This window comes from Bos taurus, chromosome 25 (assembly GCF_002263795.3).
Source record: "Bos taurus isolate L1 Dominette 01449 registration number 42190680 breed Hereford chromosome 25, ARS-UCD2.0, whole genome shotgun sequence".
NCBI lineage: Eukaryota > Metazoa > Chordata > Mammalia > Artiodactyla > Bovidae > Bos > Bos taurus.
The window spans coordinates 17,644,777-17,662,738 of record NC_037352.1 but is presented as its reverse complement, the minus strand read 5'-3'; the positions used below and the strand labels follow the sequence as shown (position 1 = coordinate 17,662,738).

The 17,962-nt window shown below is 44.4% G+C and overlaps 1 protein-coding gene across 1 annotated transcript in view; it reads left to right on the top strand.

Moving 5' to 3' along the window:
- Positions 1-17,337, top strand: part of GPR139 (G protein-coupled receptor 139) — a 42,567-nt gene extending 25,230 nt beyond the window's left edge. The window contains exon 2 of the mRNA NM_001192765.1: positions 16,403-17,337. Coding sequence (NP_001179694.1) covers positions 16,403-17,337 — 935 coding nt within the window. The remainder of the gene's footprint in view (positions 1-16,402) is intronic.
- The last annotated feature ends 625 nt before the right edge of the window (positions 17,338-17,962 follow it).

Below are 17,962 nucleotides of genomic sequence, written 5' to 3'. Positions count from 1 at the left end.
CTCTAGTCGCGGTGCACAGGCTTCTCACTGTGGTAGCTTCTCTTGTTAGGGAGCACAGGCTCTAGAGTGCAGACTTAGTAATTGTGGCACATGGGCTCAGTTGCCCCATGGCATGTGAAATCTTCCAGGATCAGGAACTGAACCCAGGTTGCATGCACTGGCAGCCTGATTCCTATCCACTGGACTACCAGAGAAGTCTGACTCAGTCTTCTTAAGAAGTCCTTTGGGAAATAGTATTATCCCCATTGCACGGATGAGGAAACTGAGTTAAGATCATGCCTGGACAAGTAAATGGGTAATCTGAACCCAGATCCATCAACCGTCTTAGGAAGAAACAAGAAAATTTTCCCAAGAGGCTACCTAGAGATACAGGGTTTAGAGAGAAGACAGAGGGATGGGATAAGATCATGTCATCATGGACAGAATGGAGCACCTCAGAAGTGACAGCCAGCAGATGAATGCTCCACAGAGACTGCCTTGGGGAATCCATTCATCCACTCATCCATCCATCCATCCACCTGTCACTCGTTTATTTCTCTAACATTGACAGAGTGCATACTCTTTGTCTGCCCTGTGATAGGCCCCCAAGGTTCACAGAAAAGAAATACAGTCTCTGCCTCCCAGAGACTCCCAGTTAATGGATGGTAAAGATTATAAAAAGGTTCTAAATACTCTATCCAATAAGGTGCTTACCTCAGTGCCTTGAGAACAGGAAAGGCTTTAAAAATAAAAAGTCTGCCACGCCAAGTGGTATAAGCAGGGAAAGGATTCCAGGCAGAAGAAATAGCCCATAGTGTGCTACAAAGCTAGAAAAGAGCACTGCACCCTGGGGCAACAGCTCATGGAGTGAAGAGCATTTGCATGGGATGCAGAAGGGAGCTAATGATATGGAAGGTATCTGGGTGTCGGTGCAAAGACACGGGATTTTGCTATAGAGCAGAGGTCTCAAATCCGAGACCATGGGTCACTGTGTGTTTTTGTATGTGTGTGTTGCTTGCAAGTCTCTCTTGAATTATTGGATAACCGAGCCACAGTTGGCTTCCCTGGTGGCTCACTGGTAAAGAATCCACCTGCAGTTTGACCCCTGGGTCAGAAGGATCCCCTGGAAACAGAAATGGCAGCCCACTCCAGTATTCTTGCCTAGAAAATCCCATGGACAGAGGAGCCTGGCGTGCTGCAGTCCACAGGGTTGCAAAGAGTCGGACATGACTGAGCAACTGAGCACAGCCACAGTTGGTTGTCATTCCCTCCTGGGAAACCACTTGTTGTTGTTGCTGTTGTTTCTCAGTCATGTCTGACTCTTTGCAACCCCATGGACTGCAGTACGCCTGGAGTTTATTCAAACTAATGTCCATTGAGTCGATGATGCCATCCAACCATCTCATCTTCTGTCTCCCCACTCTCCTGCCTGCAATCTTTCCCAGCATCACGGAAGCCAGTAGGTGAAACTGAACAGTGGCCGCTCTCTTGAAAGGGGATATAAGCTAGGGAGTCGACTAAAGGCCCCTGCAGGCTCACCTCACACATTGATGTCACCTGCCTGGTATCTTGTGCCATCTGAGTTTATAAGCCATGGCATAGTCATTGAAGGGAGCAAGGAGTTTGAATGATTCCTCATGTTGCCTTGGGATGAGTTATTCAGTAAGATCTCAGTGCCCTGAGCCCAGGGTCCTGTACTCCTTGAGAGACTGATCCAGGCTTGGCACATAGTTAGGCATCACTAAATTTATACTGAACCGAAATTGGAGTCACATGGAAGATTCTGGCACAAAACGTGGAGAAGCTGATAGTCTTTAAAAGATCTCTCTCCCACTGAACACTAAATTAATTTCCAATTACCCTTGATCACATCACCTGACTTATTTTCCACAGTAAACACTTAGCAATCTTCTAGTCTATTCAAAACTATGACAAAGCCCTTTTCTGCATGTCTACAATGCCACATTAATCTATATTCATAATCATTCATTCAATAGATATTTAGAATACCATTTAGAGTACCTACCATATGCCTAGGGCTTCTTTCATGCCTCAGTGGTAAAGAATCCACCTGCCAATGCAGGAGATGCAGGTTAGACCCCCGGGTTGGGAAGATCCCCTGGAAAAGGAAATGGCAACCCACTTGTGTATTCTTGCCTGGGAAATCCCATCAACAGAGGAGCCTAGTGGGTTACAGCACATGCTTGCTAAGTTGTTGCAGTTGTGTCCAACTCTTTGTGACCCAATGGCCTGTAGCCCACCAGGCTCCTCTGTCCATGGGGATTCTCCAGGCAAGAATACTGGAGTGGGTGTCATGCCCTCCTCCAGGGGATCTTCCCTACTGAGGGACTAAACCCGTGTCTCTTATGTCTCCTGCATTGGCAGGCGGGTTCTTTACCCACTGAGCCACCTTGGAAGCCCGAGTTACAGTACATATGGGTCACAAAAGAGTCAGGCACAACTTAGTGATTAAACAACAATCATATGCTTGGGACTGTGTAAGAGGTTGGCAATACGTGAATAGTAATAAGCAAATACACTTCATGCCCTTCTGGACTTCTAACCTAATAGTTATGGTGTTAAAATTATATGGCCTATATGGTACCATGCACTGTGCTTGACACTTTCCATGTATTAATTCATTTAATGCTCACAAAAGCCTGTACTGTATCATCTTTTACATAGATGTACCAAGTGAAGCACAGAAAGGTTAAGTAAATTGTCCAAGTTCACACAGCTAGAAAGTGGCAGAAACAGGGTTGCACCCTAGCAGCAAGTCTCCAGAATCTTTACTCTTTGCCTCTTTTCATTCTGGGATGACACTGGGAATCCCTGAAGTGCCTCCCAAATCATCAAAGAAGTGGTTGCGAGAGTTGTGCTCAGGTTGGTGGTGTCTATAGCAGTGGAACCCTGGGTAAGTAGATTAACCTTTACAACGTGTCCTGGGACTTTTGTTATCCTAGTGAGTGGGATTTGTTTCTTGGCATCACCTGGTATTGCTTTTCCTTCTTTTAACTTGGAGACATTTGATGCAGACCTTATTCTAGAAAGCAGCTGGAGGTGCAAAGTCGACAGCTGATTGCTGCAGGTTATACCTGGCTTTAGCTGCAGGGCAATCAGCTGTCCCTAGGAAATGGCCCCTGGAAAGAGAGCCTTCAGGCTAGAAAGACAGCTTGGGTTATTAGCTGAAGAATTATTTGTTTAATTTATCTATTATGTTCCTCGTTCTTGACTGTGTCACCTATGACCCCATTTCCTTTGCTCATGCAGGTCCTGGATCCCAGCTCCTCTTCACACTTTCATGCAGCTTTCCCAGGCCCCAAAGTCAGAATTCATTCCCACCTTCTCCCTGTGGGACCAAGAAAATACCTGGGCCCTCTAGATCACACTCGCTTCTCAGTCATGCAACCTCTTTCCCTACCTATGTGTTTGCACAGCACTGCATCTGCAGTGCATGGCCCCGTGCCTGGCACAGGGTGAGTTGCTCAGTAAATGTTTGTGAAGTGTGTAAATGAGTGCCAGCCTCCTTTAATTGTCCCATTGTCCTTGACTGCACAGAAGAAGACAGGCAACAGAAATGAAGCTTTCATACTGGCTGTGTTTTATATGCATGATTGATAAGAAATTTGCCCATAGCTGCAAATACCTACCCCCAGCAGCCATTGGGAGACAGATGGTGCTTAGCGCAAAATGTTTAATCAAACAGTGACAACCTGAGCGCAGCCACAATTAGCCTCTGACACCCAAGTGAACTCCAGATGAAGAGCCCAGAAGCCTCTGATTTCCTGTTGGTCCCCTGACACCCAGTGACCATCACTCTGGGTCCACAAAACTGTCAAGCAAATGAACATCCTGTGTACACAGCAGCCACCAGTGGCAAGCACCTGGGGTGAATCCCAGGGAGGATTAGCCGGTGTGAGCACCATTCCATATCCGGAGGAGCCATGGAGAGGGCCCCAGTCATAAGCCTTGTACTTGAAGGAAGAAATTAGACCCTCAGAGGCAGAGATGAACCCCCTGTCTCTTTACCCTTGTTTATTCCCAGGGGCTGGGAGTGGTAGGTGTCCTTTTTTAAAAAAAATAACTTCTTACTTTGTATTGGGGTATAGCCAGTTAACAATGCTGTGATAATTGCAGGTGAACAGTGAAAGAGTTCAGCCATATGTATACCTGTTTCCATTCTCCCCCAAACTCCCTTCCCATCCAGACTGTTGCACATCATTGAGCAGAGTTCCATGCGCTATGCAGTATGTCCTCATTGGTTATCCATTTTAAATACAGCAGTGTACATGTCCATCCCAAACTCCCCATCACTCCCTCCCCTTCTTTCCCCCTGGCAATCATGATTGTTCACTATGTCTCTGAGTCCCTTTCTATTTTGTAAGTTCATTTGTATCATTTCTTTTTAGATTCCACATATAAGGGATGTCATATGATATTTTGCCTTCTCTGTCTGATTTACTTCACTCAGTATGACAATCTCAGGGCTTCCCAGGTGGCGCTAGAGGTAAAGAACCCACCTGCCAATGCAGGAGATATAAGAGACCCAGGTTTGATCTCTGGGTTGGGAAGAGATCCTCTGGAGGAGGATGGCAACTCACTCCAGTATTGTTGCCTGAAAAATCCCATGGGCAGAGGATCCTCATGGGCTATAGTCCACGGGGTCACAAAGAGTCAGACATGACTGAAGTGACTTAGCACTTAGTATGACAATCTCTAATCTCTAGGTCCATTCATGTTGGCTCTATTTCATTCTTTTTAATGGCAGAGTAATAGTTCATTGTATATATGTACTACATCTTCTTTATTCATCCCTCTGTTGATGGACATTTAGGTTGCTTCCGTGTCTTGGCTACTGTAAACAGTGCTGCAATGAACACTGGGGTGCATGTACCCTTTGGGATCATGTTTTTCTCTGGATATATGCCCAGAGGTGGCACTGCTCTATTTTTAGTTTTTTAAGGAACCTCCATACCATTCTCCATAGTGGCTATACCAGTTGGTGAGTATTCTTGAAGGACTTACAAATCCTCTGTAGGGAATTTTTCCCTCAGCTACCTCATGCTATATACATGCCAGCTCATACCCACTGTTAAAAAAAAAAAGAAAGAAACAGAGAAAGAATTGACCCTTTTCTACTTAATGGTCAGTTCCCTTGAGCTAATCAAACATACTCTAAAGTCTAATAAATTGTTTTTGGATCCTAGGTCCAGCGCACATGTAGTGGGCCAGTCTCTTAACCCACTGAGCCTCAGTGTTCTCAACTCTATAATGGGCCTATTAATAAATAGTATCTATCTCTTAATGTTGTGTAAGGATTAAATCTGATTCCAGTAAAACCTGTAACAAGTGGGCCACAATAGCAAGTGCCTAGTAAAGGGAATCATTATTAATAAATGTCCCAATTATTACTGCATATGCTCAGCCCTTGTATTACAGATCTGTGTGAGTGGAAGAACTGGGAGAGGCATTTGACACTTTTGCATCCAACTTCAGTCAACTTCTTCACCCTCTGAGCCTCAGTCTCTCTCATCTATAATAAAGGGATGAAAAGAGTATTTACTTTATTAGCAAATATTTTATATTGGATATTTGAAAGTGAAAGTGTTAGTCACTCAGTCATGTCTGACTCTTTGCAATACCACGGACTGTAGTCTGCCAGGATCCTCTGTCCATAAAATTTTCCAGGCAAGAATACCGGAGTGGGTTGCCGTTCTGTTCTCCAGGGGATCTTCCCGACCCAGGAATCGAACCCAGGCTTCCTACATTGTGGGCAGATTCTTTACTATCTGAGCCACTAGGGAAGCCCTGTTGGATATTTAATATTAGATAATGTTTGATATTATAGACATGAAATATTCTTCGTAGATGAAGAACTGAGTTCAGAGTCTGACACATGTAAACACTCAGTAACTGTTAGCTGCCCTGAGAGAATCCCAGGGACGGGGGAGCCTGGTGGGCTGCCGTCTCTGGGGTCGCACAGAGTTGGACACGACTAAGCAACCAAGCAGCAGCAGCAGCAGCTCTGAGAGGATGGTGAGGGATCTTCCTTTTTCCTTCTCTTTGCCTTGGCACATACTGGTCACACTCTCTGGGAGCCCTCCCTTTTCTTGTGTACCTTGTGTTAAACCCCTGCTCACCTTTACCAAATGGGAGCTATGATGCTATTTTTTAAATTATTGCTTTATTAACTAGCTCACTTTGCAGATCTGGAAATTGAGGCTCTGAGAAGGGAAGCGACTTGTCCAGGAGCACAGAAGTGTCTATGTGAGAACTCAGTCTAATCCCAAGGAGTCTCCTAAAAAAATTGGAAAGGCTAAGGATGCTTTCTTTCTTCAGTTTTATCAAGATATCATTGGCATAAGTGTAAGATGTACAGTATGATGGCTGACTTACATATAGTATGAAATGATTACTCCAATAAGTTTAGTTGACATCGTCATCTCATACAGATGCAATACAAGAAAAAGAGAAAGCAGAGAAGGAAACAAAAATAGTTTTCCTTGTGATGAGAACTCTTAGGATTTACTCTCTTAACAACTTTCATGTGTAACATACAGCAGCATGAAGGACACTTTTACTGACCAAGTAAGAAAAATAAGTCAGAGGTCTCTTCTAGAGCCAGTTCTCCAAACCTCAAGAACTACACCAGGAGAAGCCCCACCTGGATTCGTGCTGTTGCCTCTGCATCAGGCTTTTGCCTGGTTCAGTTTGTCGCCTTCACAGGACTGGTCATCACACTCAAAGACACTAACTGAGACCATTTACCACACGCTCTCCCTGTACCAGGCACCATGCCAAGAGCTTTATCTGTGTGTGATTCCCTCTAATCCTCAAAATAGCCCTCTGGACCAGACACGACTGTTACCCTCATTTATCAGTTCCCCCTGCATTTACTTGCCCAAGGGTGCCATGAGAAATGTGAGGATCTGGAGCGCTAACCCAGCTCCTCCAGACTCCAAAATTCATGCCTCTCACTTTAACCCAAGCCCGTCCTTTCTGATAACTCTTCTGCTCTGTGTTTTCTGGCCAGTCACCTCAAGCCCTGCCCACATCTGTCTCTGTGACAAAAGCCTCAGAGCTGAGAAAACACAGCTGCATCCCTCACTTGGTACAAAACTTGACCCAGAATGGCACCATCAAGTGCTCTCAAAATGCTTCTTAGACTTCCCAGCTGTGCCATCTTGGGCAGGTGGCTCACCCTTCCCGAATATTAGTTTCTCCTCATTTGTAAAGTGGAGATCAGAGAATGCTTGCACTGCCATTTTATATACTTCTTTAAATCAACTCACTTTTTAAATAAAGTTATTTTATACACAGGCTTTGATCACTGCCCTAAATGGAAAAATAACATTCCTCTAATACCATTTAAATTAAATGCATAACTTTGAAAGTAAAAATGTTCACCAGCAAATCTCATAAAATCATCTCATCTATACAAAGCCACCCAGCACACAGTAGATGCTCAATATATGGCAGTCATAAGACAATGAAGCTTGGCACTGAGAAGTGTGGTTTGGAGACATTTGAGTAGTTGGCCAACTTGAATGTGGTTTCCCAGTTGAGAATCTAGTAGTTGTCGTGGTTACCCAAAGAAGCTGCCCCTGGTCAAAAAGCCAGAATCAATTTTACTGACAAGAGAAGGCCAACTGATTGGCCCTTGGCCTAGATGCTGACTCCCTTCTCCCCATTGCCCTGAGTCAGACTGACTGGCCTGGGGTGGCAGCCATCTTAGCTCTTGCTGACTAGGCAACTGCAAAGGCAGGCTTGGTTGACAGTGGTTTAGTCGCTAAGTCGTGTCTGACTCTTGTGACTCCATGGACTGTAGCCCGCCAGGCTCCTCTGTCCATGAAATTCTCCAGGCAAGAATATTGGAGTGGGTTGTCTTGCTAGGTCTCAACTAGTCCTGGTCAACACCGGAAATGACTACTTCCTTAAGTTCTGAGGGAAAGGAAAGCTGCACCATGGATCCAGGTCCTAAGACTTCCTCAGGGCAAATCCCCACAGCGTTTTTGTTTTTTTTCTCCCATGATGGTAGACATCACCAATCCATCACAGCACTACCAAACACAGGTGTGATTTTGGGGAAAGTTTCAATATGGTGCCCAGCAGCCCCTACCAATCAATTGAAGATTTAATATTTTTGTCATCCCTGCCTCAAGCTCTGCTCTCATGCTAGGCATGAGATCCTAGAGTGATTCAAAGAAAGCAGGAAACACTGATCCTACTATGAAAAGAATACATTCAAATGCTATGTGTGGCGACAAGTAGTATAACAGTGAAGGACATGATAGTAAAGTTACAAAGAAAATTAAGGGGCTATCAAAATAAGAACTAGAATTTAAAAAGAACAGAGGCTGTTTCAGAGAACGGAAGAGACAACTGAATCATCAAGTAGTAAAGCACAATGTTTTTCCTCCACCAAACAGAGAAACAAAGAGGAGGCTGGAGGTGAAATACAGATGCAGCTAGAGGGATTGGGAATGAAGAATTTCCAGATAAGGTGACAGGACTGTAATGCCCAGAATGATCCATAGAGGTAAACAGGACTCTTCTATGGATTCGTTGAGAGCTCGGACTCTCTCCTATTCAGCTGTACTTCCAGCACGGGGTCTGGCCTCCAGCTCAATATTGTCTGCTGAACTGAACAGTGTGTTCAGGCCAGATGTGAAAAGTAACAACTAACATTTACAGAGTGCTCACCATGTTCTGGGAGCATTTTACACACTGTATTTCCTCTATCTTTCCATCAGTCTATGATGGTATCATTTATATTGATGCCAAATTCACAGATGTAGGAAATGAGGCTCAGGGAGATTAGTCACTCTACTTCATAACTTCTTCCACTACGATTTGCAACTTTTAGCCTGTAAAGAGCAAAAGGAACAAACGGCCCTTCCAGGAATCTTGAAGGCATCTCTCAGGGATTACCTTCCTATGAGGTGGGGCCCCGCCACCTGATCTCCACTCCACCAGCCACAGTCAGTTTTATGCCTCTAACAACCAACTTCAGGAAGGACATTCCACATTCCCTGGCTTCTGCTCTGAACCAAGTGGAACAACAGGAAACAAGGATGGCCACTGGCCAGCAGGCAGTGCCTGGGGTTGGAAACCCTTCCCTGCTCCTCTCCTAGGAGCCCTCAGGAGGGCACAACCTCCTGAAGACCTCCTGACACCATCCACAGAGATCAAAAAATCTGAATACCAAGTCTTGTCAGCATCATCTTCCCCACCACCCCACCCCCACTGGAGACAGATTTTCCTGATGCTGATGGGGTGGGAAAGGTCCAGAGGGGGTGGGGGCGGAGTCAGTCAGCAGATGCAGAAGCAGCCTGGGCACGTGGGGGTAGGTTAGGATGCATTTGTTTTCCTTGGGTTTTGTGGCTCCTTCTTTGGGGAAAGGAGAGAGCATCTTGAGCAGGGAAGAGTTTGAAGAGCAGTGAGGGAGCAGTTAAGGACAGGACAGCTGAGAGCTCTTTACCTAACAGGACGCAGCACCTAGGCAGCAGTGTCTGTGGGAAAGCAGGGAGGGGCACCGGGCTGCTTCTTGGGGAGGGGCACAACCTTGAGCTCTCAAGAGTACCTGGTGTTCCCAAGCAGCGTGGAGCAGAGCCCAAAGCCCTTTCCTGTGGGCCTTTTTTAAAGGCATTCGGGAAACACCTCCAGGGGGTTCAGAATTGTCCTTTAGGCTCAGCTGGGGCACTCAAGGCACAACTCGTCAGAGGCAGGGGATGTCCCAAGCTGAGTGCTGTCCTGCCGCCAAGTTGAGCCCCCCTCCTAGCACACAGCATGGGTCTGCTCTGCTCCTTGAGAAGCCACAGGTATCAGGCTGGGCTCTCGGGTCTTCCCTGATGTCCACCAGGAGGCTGGGCACCTCCGGGTAGTGGTAACCCACTTCCGGATGCCACTGATGCCACACATTCTCTGCAGTGGAGGCACAGATGACAAAGACATTGGCCTAAGGGTGGGAGAGTATACAAGAGGGTCATACTCCCCCTGGCCCTGCATCCCACAGGTTTGGGCCCACCATGCACTCAGGGCACTATAATCATCAAACACTGCAGAGCTGTACTTCTTGGGGAAGGCATCAGTTGTGTAGCTCTGAGCCCCATCACCCCCCACCACACACCTGATACTCTGCATCGCAGGTGTGGCAGCTGCAATGGAAACAATGCCTCCTTCCTCTTCTGGACCCTCTAGATGCAGCAACCTGGTGCCCTCCCCACCACAAGGGAACCAGGGCAGTAGCACCAGCCTGGTTCAGGATTCCAGAGCTAGCATCATTTTGTTTCCCCTTTCTCCACTCCAAGATCTGTAATTGAAAAGGTAACAGTAGGAAAGTGACAGCCCAAAAGAGGCAATGTCCCATCACACAATTCAGCCCCCACAGCTGACTAAACAAGGACACTGCTGATTTCTTGCTTGCAGGACTTGGAAATTGCTTTTCCTAAAAATCTGTCCTTGAGGTACCTTCCAGCAGCCACATAAATAACATGACCAGAATTGCTCACAATGTCAGGGGTCCTGCTGTATCTGTAGGACATGTGGACTGCCTCTTCTAGTGCAAAACATGGGCATCTGAAGGAGAGGAGGATTCATTTAAGTCACAGGGGATGGTGGCTGAAAGGGTTGAATGGTTCTCTTTTGGGAAATTCACAAGAACATGATTTAGAATGCAGAGAGAGAGGATTTATAGAAGGTAATCCCAGGAATTTAATCAGCCCAAATACACAACTTTCTTTTTGGAAGACCTGCATGGACCAAACGGCTGTGGTATCAATGGCCTGCTCTAGTTCACGTAACTGCCACTGCAGTCAGAAAGTGCTCTTTGCTGTCTAACCTAAATCTTTTTGTAGCTTCAACTTGAGCTCCTTTCCTTCTTACAAATTCTATTAGCTGTCTTTAGGAAGAGAGGAGGCAGACAGGGAGGGAAAGAGAGAAGAAGAAAGCGAAAAGGGAGAAAGGGAAGGAAGGAGAGAGAGGGGAAGAGAAAAAATGTGTTATCCTTTAAACCAGCATTTCTACTTTGGAGAACTTATTCCACAGAAATATGCAAAGATGTTTATATATTTGTAAACATCTGTAGTGGCCAAAACTGTAGTGGCCAAAATAATAAAAACTCTGTAGCGGCCAAAATAATAAAACAAGTAATGTCCATCCATAGGTGAATATTTCATGAATATTGTTGACATGCTGCTGCTGCTGCTAAGTCGCTTCAGTCGTGTCCGACTCTGTGCAACCCCATAGACGGCAGCCCACCAGGCTCCCCTGTCCCTGGGCAGGCAGTGTTCCAGGCAAGAACACTGGAGTGGGTTGCTATTTCCTTCTCCAATGCATGAAAGTGAAAAGTGAAAGTGAAGTTGCTCAGTCATGTCTGACTCTTAGCGACCCCATGGACTGCAGCCTACCAGGCTCCTCCATCCATGGGATTTTCCAGGCAAGAGTACTGGAGTGGGGTGCCATTGCCTTCTCTATTGTTGACATAGGAAGATTCTAATTTCTAATTAAAAAAAAAAAAACCAGCTTGCATGACAGTATTAGTGTATGATCTCATTTTGCGGTGATGATCATATTACTAATTATATTTATAATTATAGGCATATAAATATCCTGGAGAAACAAACACCAAATGCTTAACCTCTGTTCTGGTTGCAGCATCGTAAACTATTGTAAACCAGTACTTAGAGCCTTAACACAACAGTTTGGGATTGTTTGTCCTGGTTCTTAGGCTGACTGGGCTCAGCTGGATGGCTCTTGCTCCAGGTCTCTAGCAGTTGCAGCAGAGGCGCAGCTGGGACTGCAGTTATCGGGGGTTCCACTGAGCTGGACATCCAAGAGTGCTCACTCACATGACAACTGGTGTTGGATGTCAGCTATGAACTCACCTGGGGCTTTCAATCAGAGTCCCTACACACGGCCTCTGGAAGTGACATGGACTTCTCACAGTTGGACTCCAAGACAGAGCTTCCCAAAGCAAGTATTCTTTTGAAAAACTTACAGTCTAGTTGTGCAATGTCACTCCCACAATAGTCTACTGGTTAAAAGGGAGTCACGGGACCGACTCTGAATCAAACGGAAGAGACTACACAAAGGCATGAATACCAGGAGGTGGTTCACTGAGGGCCATCTAAGCAACTAGATACTGTAATATTTCTAGGAAATAGGATTTGGACAGACTTTCACTTTCCAGGGTCTGATGTAATAGTTAAATGTACAAATGCAGGAGACAAAAAGCCTGGCTGTCCTGGCTCACCACTCGCTTTCTGAGTGACCTCAAACAAGTTACTTATAACCTCTCTGAGCCTCAAAGCTTTCAGATAACTGTTAAGACCTCACAGGGTGGTTGTAAAGATTAAATTGAAGTATTGTGTGTAAGATGCTTAAAAATAAATGTTCAATAAAAGTAAGTTAATAATATTATTATGCAGTGATATGTTTAATTTTTGCAAGTATATTTTACTTTTATAATTGAAAAAAATAATTTTCAAAGACCAAAAAAAAGAGACATGTAGCAGAATTAAGAGATGTAAACTCAGAACTCCCAGTCAGGGCTCTTCTGAGGAATCTGAAGGGACTCTTAGACCTCATAGACATAGAAAATACCTCGGAAAGACCTTTACCCTTCCCCTCTGCTCCAGTCAACCGTCCAGTGGTGGGGTCTGACAGCCCGACCTGTGTTGTTCTTTTAGCTGTTCCCCAAATCCTCTCAAATTTGTGTACGGTAAGCTGCAAAGTATAGGAAACGAATCCCCCCAATAATATAACCAAGAAGCTTTGCAATCGCAAAACATGGGCTTTATATTACCCAGGAGCTTAAACCTGTCCAAAGACAACATTGACAGAAAGGATTTGTTTTTTAGAAGCATTGACATTTTGATCATGAAGTTCATGGGGACTTGCTTGGATGGGATTTGGTTGGGTTTCCACACAACAGATTCTTGGGCCAGTTAGTTTGAGGAAAAAACTAAGAAATGGAATTTCAGGTGGTGATGACTCGGGTTCCTTCGCTTATTCAACCTTTATAAATACAGGGCCTGTCAACACCGCTCCTTTTCTTTGGGGAAAAAACTGTCACAGTGGAAATGAAAGGATTTTTCAGTGTGAGGAATTATAGCAAATGTCAAACCTTAAGAGTTGAAAATTCTACTTTCTGATTTCTTTTTCAGAAAATCAATACACAGGCACTGTTCCATTCCCCTCTGGGTCTCTGTGGCTCACACATCTCTCTCATCCCAAGGATGTCTTAAGTGTTCTTGATGTTGCCTTGGGGGCAAATCTACCTGCATGAAAGAAATGGGAAACTCAATGGCTGCGGGTTAGTTTCTCGAGAGATGCAATTACTAGGAACTTAAGGAAATGTCAAATATGAATAGCTGGCAATTTCATCTGAAGTTGATGACTTGCCTGGCTTAAAGGACTAATTAGATGGAGCTTGAATATTTTTAAAGAGTTCAGTTATGAAAGATTTTTAGCACCACACTACAAATAGGTTTCGATGAAGAAGTAAGAGATGGTGGTGAAGAGTCACTCTCTGCAGAATATATACAGTCAGCTCTCTGTATTTGTGAATGGCAACCCAGAGAGTCAGAGAGCCATCTGTACTCTACAATTTTATACACAGGACTAGAGCAGTGGCAGATTTTGGTATCACAGGGGGGTCCTGGAACCAATACCCTGTGGATACTAAAGGATGACTGTATGACATTTTTTTCTGGGGAGACCTCAGCATTTATTCATTCTGTCTTCCCTTATAAGGCGGGAGCAGAGCAGGGACATGAGAGAGAGCGTGGGCATTATTTAATGAATGGAAAAAGAGGTTCTGAGAAATAATGGCACTTTTCTAAGTCAGAGGCAACCTAGAGAACAGAAATCACTTTTCTCTGGCTGGAAACAAAGTGGAACGTGATATGCCATAAAGTCAGACAAAGCTGGATAAGTAAATTTTTGAAATTTCAGGATTAATAAAACAAAGAATTTTGCTTTAATGGGCCTCTTTTCTTAGGTGTTGACTTAAAGTTTATTTATAATGTTTCTTCATTATACAGGGTGTAGCATACCTGCATGGTATTCCCACCCCTGTTTAGAAGTATTGATATTATCAAGTGGTTTTGAGCTTGGGTATTAGTCCTGGGTTTGAATACTGGATAATTAATATAATTGGTACCTTAACTCTCCACCACTTCAAAATGTAATTTCCAAGTGCCTTGAACAAGAACAAGGACAGCACAGACTTAAACAAATAAATCAAAAACCTGACAATGCCAAGTACAGAGAGGTCATGAGCAACTGGAACACTCATAGTCTACTGCTGGGAGTGCAGGTTAGTAACACCACTCTACGGAGCAGTTCAGCAATATCCGGTAAAGGCGAAGGTGCACATACTCTGAAACATAGGAAACACACTTCTAATATGTATATACTACCTGAGAGAAACTCTCACATGTAGCTACTTCTCATGGAGAGCCATATCAAGGTATTAACTATAGCAGATTGTGAGAGCAAAATCCTGAAACCAGTTTAAATGCGTGTGTGTGTATATATATCCACATATAGATGTCCATATAATATGTCAGTATATATATACACTGTAGACAGCTAGATGTATATGTCTATGCAATACGTGTATATATACATAGAGGCATATATAGACATACGTTTGTATATGCATAAATATGTCTATGGATAAGTGAATAAATAAATTCTGGCAAATTTATTAATGGGATTGCTCTATAGTCATTAAGATGAGTCAAACAGATCTACATGTATCAGTAAAAATAGATCTCAAAAGCATCTTGTTGAGTGAAAAACAGCATCATGTAGAGTGGCAGGTTCTGCATAAAAGAAAGTTAAGATTATGCAAATGTGGCCCCAGAGACGACAGCACTGTGGCTGCCTCTAGGGAGGGAATGGGAGAAGGAAAGGATGAGCTGGAACAATTTCAAAGAAGACTTCAACTGTGAATATAGCATCATTCCTTCTTTAAAAACAAAATTAAAGCATATGTGGCAAGATGTTAACATTTGTTTAATCTGAGTGATGAATACGCCAGGGTGTGTATACTACATTTTCACTTGTGAACTATTGTGAAATAATTTTAAAGATGCATGCAAGACAGCCCTGGATACCAGCCCTGCCACTGCACTTCAAACAAGGGACATAAATTCTCTGAGACCCTTGTTTGCAAACTATGACTGCTAAGTCACTTCAGTCGTGTCCGACTCTGTGCGACCCCAGAGATGGCAGCCCACCAGGCTCCCCCGTCCCTGGGATTCTCCAGGCAAGAACACTGGAGTGGATTGCCATTTCCTTCTCCAATGCATGAAAGGGAAAAGTGAAAGTGAAGTTGCTCAGTCATGTCCGACTCTTAGCGACCCCATGGACTGCAGCCCACCAGGCTCCTCCATCCATGGGATTTTCCAGGCAAGAGTACTGGAGTGGGGTGCCATTGCCTTCTCCGAAAACTATGATTAACAATGTTCAAATTTCAGAGTTGGTTGTAAGTTAATGAGAGTCAAGTGTAGAATGACTTTCAGATGTTATCCATTGGGATATCCTTTTAGAATGAGTCCCTAATGACTTTGCAGATGTATCTTACTCAGAGAGATATTTGCTTCTTAAAATTGATCAGAAAGTATGTGGATGCATTTCAAAACAATTCTGATCTCCAGAAAAATAATGTATTACTATTCTTTTTGCAAAACTATATACAACATGTATTACACAGACATGTAAAGCACTAATTATTTAACTATGATTGCCCTGAGGGAGGGGTAATTGGGTGGTTGGAGTATAAGAGTGGAAGGAAATTTTATCTTTCTCTCATATTAACTTTAATTATGTACCATGTGTATAGACTACTTATTCTAAAAATAAATATAATTTATTTAAAAAATAATTTAAAGGTCATAATCTTCTCCATTCTAAACCCACTTACAAAGGAAAGGTCTTAAAATCTAAGTTCTAAAGATTCTCTAGAGGTCATAGAGTCCAATCTCCTACCTGAGCACAGGAAATGCCATTCCAGCCCCATATCCTCCTTGAAGTCAAACGAAAGAAAGAGCACAGGATTAAGGATTAGGAGATCTGAGTTTGTTTCCTGTCACATGAATTACTAACTCTTGACTCTAAGCGAGTTCCTTGCGTTCTCTGAACCTCAGTTTCATTTCAGAAATGAGGACAACCACAGCACCACTGTTGTGACTGCGTGAGGACAGAAAAAGTACAATGTGAACATGAAATTTTGTCATATAGTATCAGGATGTTTATATGAGATGCAACTGCAGTGCAGAAGTTTCCCTCAAGAACATGGGTTCAGTCCCTTTGATTTCCGTGGGAGTGCCCAAGACACTATTCCTAAGGGGCCCCTAGTAACCAGTAAAGTCACCTTGCTTCAGATGTAAACCAGATTCTCTTCTCTCCACAGCAAATATCCTAACCGTGATCATCCTCTCTCAGCTGGTGGCTAGGAGACAGAAGTCTTCGTACAACTATCTCTTGGCACTTGCTGCTGCTGACATCTTGGTCCTCTTTTTCATTGTGTTCGTGGACTTCCTATTGGAAGATTTCATCTTGAACATGCAGATGCCTCAGGTACCCGACAAGATCATAGAAGTGCTGGAATTCTCATCCATCCACACTTCCATCTGGATTACTGTCCCATTAACTATTGACCGGTATATTGCAGTATGCCACCCGCTCAAGTACCACACGCTCTCCTACCCAGCCCGCACCCGGAAAGTCATCGTAAGTGTTTACATCACCTGCTTCCTGACCAGTATCCCCTACTACTGGTGGCCCAACCTCTGGACTGAAGACTACATCAGCACGTCCATGCATCATGTCCTTATCTGGATTCACTGCTTCACTGTGTACTTGGTACCCTGTTCCATCTTCTTCATCTTGAACTCCATCATTGTGTACAAGCTCAGGAGGAAGAGCAATTTTCGCCTCCGTGGCTACTCCACGGGGAAAACCACTGCCATCTTGTTTACCATCACCTCCATCTTTGCCACCCTCTGGGCCCCACGCATCATCATGATCCTCTACCACCTTTACGGGACACCCATCCAGAACCGCTGGCTGGTGCACGTCATGTCCGATGTTGCCAACATGCTGGCCCTTCTGAACACGGCCATCAACTTCTTCCTCTATTGCTTCATCAGCAAGCGGTTCCGTGCCATGGCAGCCGCTACTCTCAAGGCCTTCTTCAAGTGCCAGAAGCAACCCGTTCAGTTCTACACCAACCATAACTTTTCCATAACAAGTAGCCCCTGGATCTCACCGGCCAACTCACACTGTATCAAGATGCTGGTGTACCAGTATGACAAAAATGGAAAACCTATAAAAGTATCCCCATGACCCCATAGGTTTGACACCTAGTGCCTCTGCATAATCCATTGCCAGATGGGAATGTGGCCCATCCTGTGGCTGAAGAGCTCTCCTTAAGAGTGCTAACCTGATTTCCTGTCTCCACAGACTGAGCACCTTTCCGACTGGTAGATGAGAAAAGATGGAGGAGAAAAACAACAAAAGCTTGAATCTTGTTTTCATTTATGCATTTGTTTCCACCAAGTCATGTAGACAGCAAAAGTCTCTACCAGCTTGAAGATGTCATTGGAGGTTGTGTCATTCTCCTGTTGCCTGTAAGGACACACCAGAGAGAAATAGTCTATGGACTTAAGCTTGGCATCATCCAGTCACTGGGAACTGCTCATTTACGTGACACATCAAGCCACAGTAACACATAGCTGAGCCCACACTCTTCTTCTGAGAACTGAGATCATCCATCATTTCCCTGTGTTGTTACCAGCAGCTAACAATGCAGACCGATTCGGGAATTGTCCAAGGCTCCCTTTGTCCTAGGGAGGGTTTTGGTCTTGAAGTGGCCCTGACATACCTATCTGCAGAATGACACTGAGGGGGCAGGGGAGGATTGAATCCTGCACAAACTCTGGCCAGAGTTTCCGTGAAAATGCTCCAACCA